This window comes from Sphaeroforma arctica, assembly GCF_001186125.1.
Source record: "Sphaeroforma arctica JP610 unplaced genomic scaffold supercont1.2461, whole genome shotgun sequence".
NCBI classification, from domain to species: domain Eukaryota; class Ichthyosporea; order Ichthyophonida; genus Sphaeroforma; species Sphaeroforma arctica.
Window position 1 is genome coordinate 1 of NW_014038097.1, and position 1,093 is coordinate 1,093.

At 42.0% G+C, this 1,093-nt stretch overlaps 1 protein-coding gene across 1 annotated transcript; it reads right to left on the minus strand.

Moving 5' to 3' along the window:
- Positions 1–12: 12 nt before the first annotated feature.
- Positions 13–246, minus strand: SARC_12640 (hypothetical protein; the record flags this gene model as incomplete). Its single annotated transcript, XM_014293248.1, has 1 exon — positions 13–246. The coding sequence occupies one exon, from the start codon at positions 244–246 to the stop codon at positions 13–15; it is 234 nt and encodes a 77-aa protein (XP_014148723.1).
- Positions 247–1,093: the final 847 nt, after the last annotated feature.

Consider the following 1,093-nt stretch of genomic DNA (forward strand, 5'->3'; position numbering starts at 1 on the left):
ATAGTTTGAAACCTAGTAATTTCCATCGAAGTTTACAATCCGCTCAATGATTATACCCCCCACTTCAACCCCAAAGACCGAGCGCTTCATTGACTGAAGTCGATTTCGCTTCAAATCTTCTTCGGGTTCATCCGCTGGATCTACCTCCATCTCAGCACGTATCTCAGCGCTAAGAGGCTCTGGAACCACCGGTTCATCCAGATCCATGTCGTCCTGAACAGGTAACATATCCTCAATTTTAGCCATCCTTCCGCCGACGCGTTAGCGTTGGGGACTTGGCACTCTTACTGCGTGTGTACATTGCTCCTAACGACCCCCCAACCAGGGGCGTGCCAACTTCTTTCAGTTGGGCTTGTGCTTTCCTCACCGACTGAACCAGCACCTCACTGGTGTAAAAGTCGGTCTCCTCTAGGCTGACTATACGATACCAAGACGTTTACGTTAATAAGAAAATACGTTAAAACGTTAAAGGCAAAATGTAAAATAAGTTTAGCTTCAGCCTTTGGTAGTGAGTAAATGATTAGAGGATTTTTAGACTGAGACTATTGTCTATATGCTCCGCTCTAATCACTCACTACTTCGGTCTAGATTTATTTATGTTTTAGTCACTAAGACTAGCTATCATTTCATTGGACGCATAGTTTACATTTCACGCCTCGAAACAATCACCTAATCAAACTAACCAATAAAATAAGTCCAACTTAAGAAAATCAAAAATAAAATCAAAACACCAAGTCGGTGCAGTATACATCTGCACCTAAACCCCATCACTTGGCACCTAGCTCTCCATCCCATTTAAGGCATAGACGGGCACATCTAGTTGGCTGGCTAGGAGGAATCAAAACCATGTTGTCCCAAATTCTAACAACTCTGATCCTGTCCGTTTCTCAGTGGACTATCTTGCTCTGAGATTATTATCGAATTATACCATAGGTTTGTACCAACAACCATTTCATGCCTGAGACCCTCTCTCATGGTACTCTCGTTAATTAGAGATTCCCAAAGTGTCCTTTTCAGGTGTCAGATTTGTATCATTCCTATATTATGTACAATTTTAATTTCAGTGGAAAACCCAATCTATATTTGGAAAACC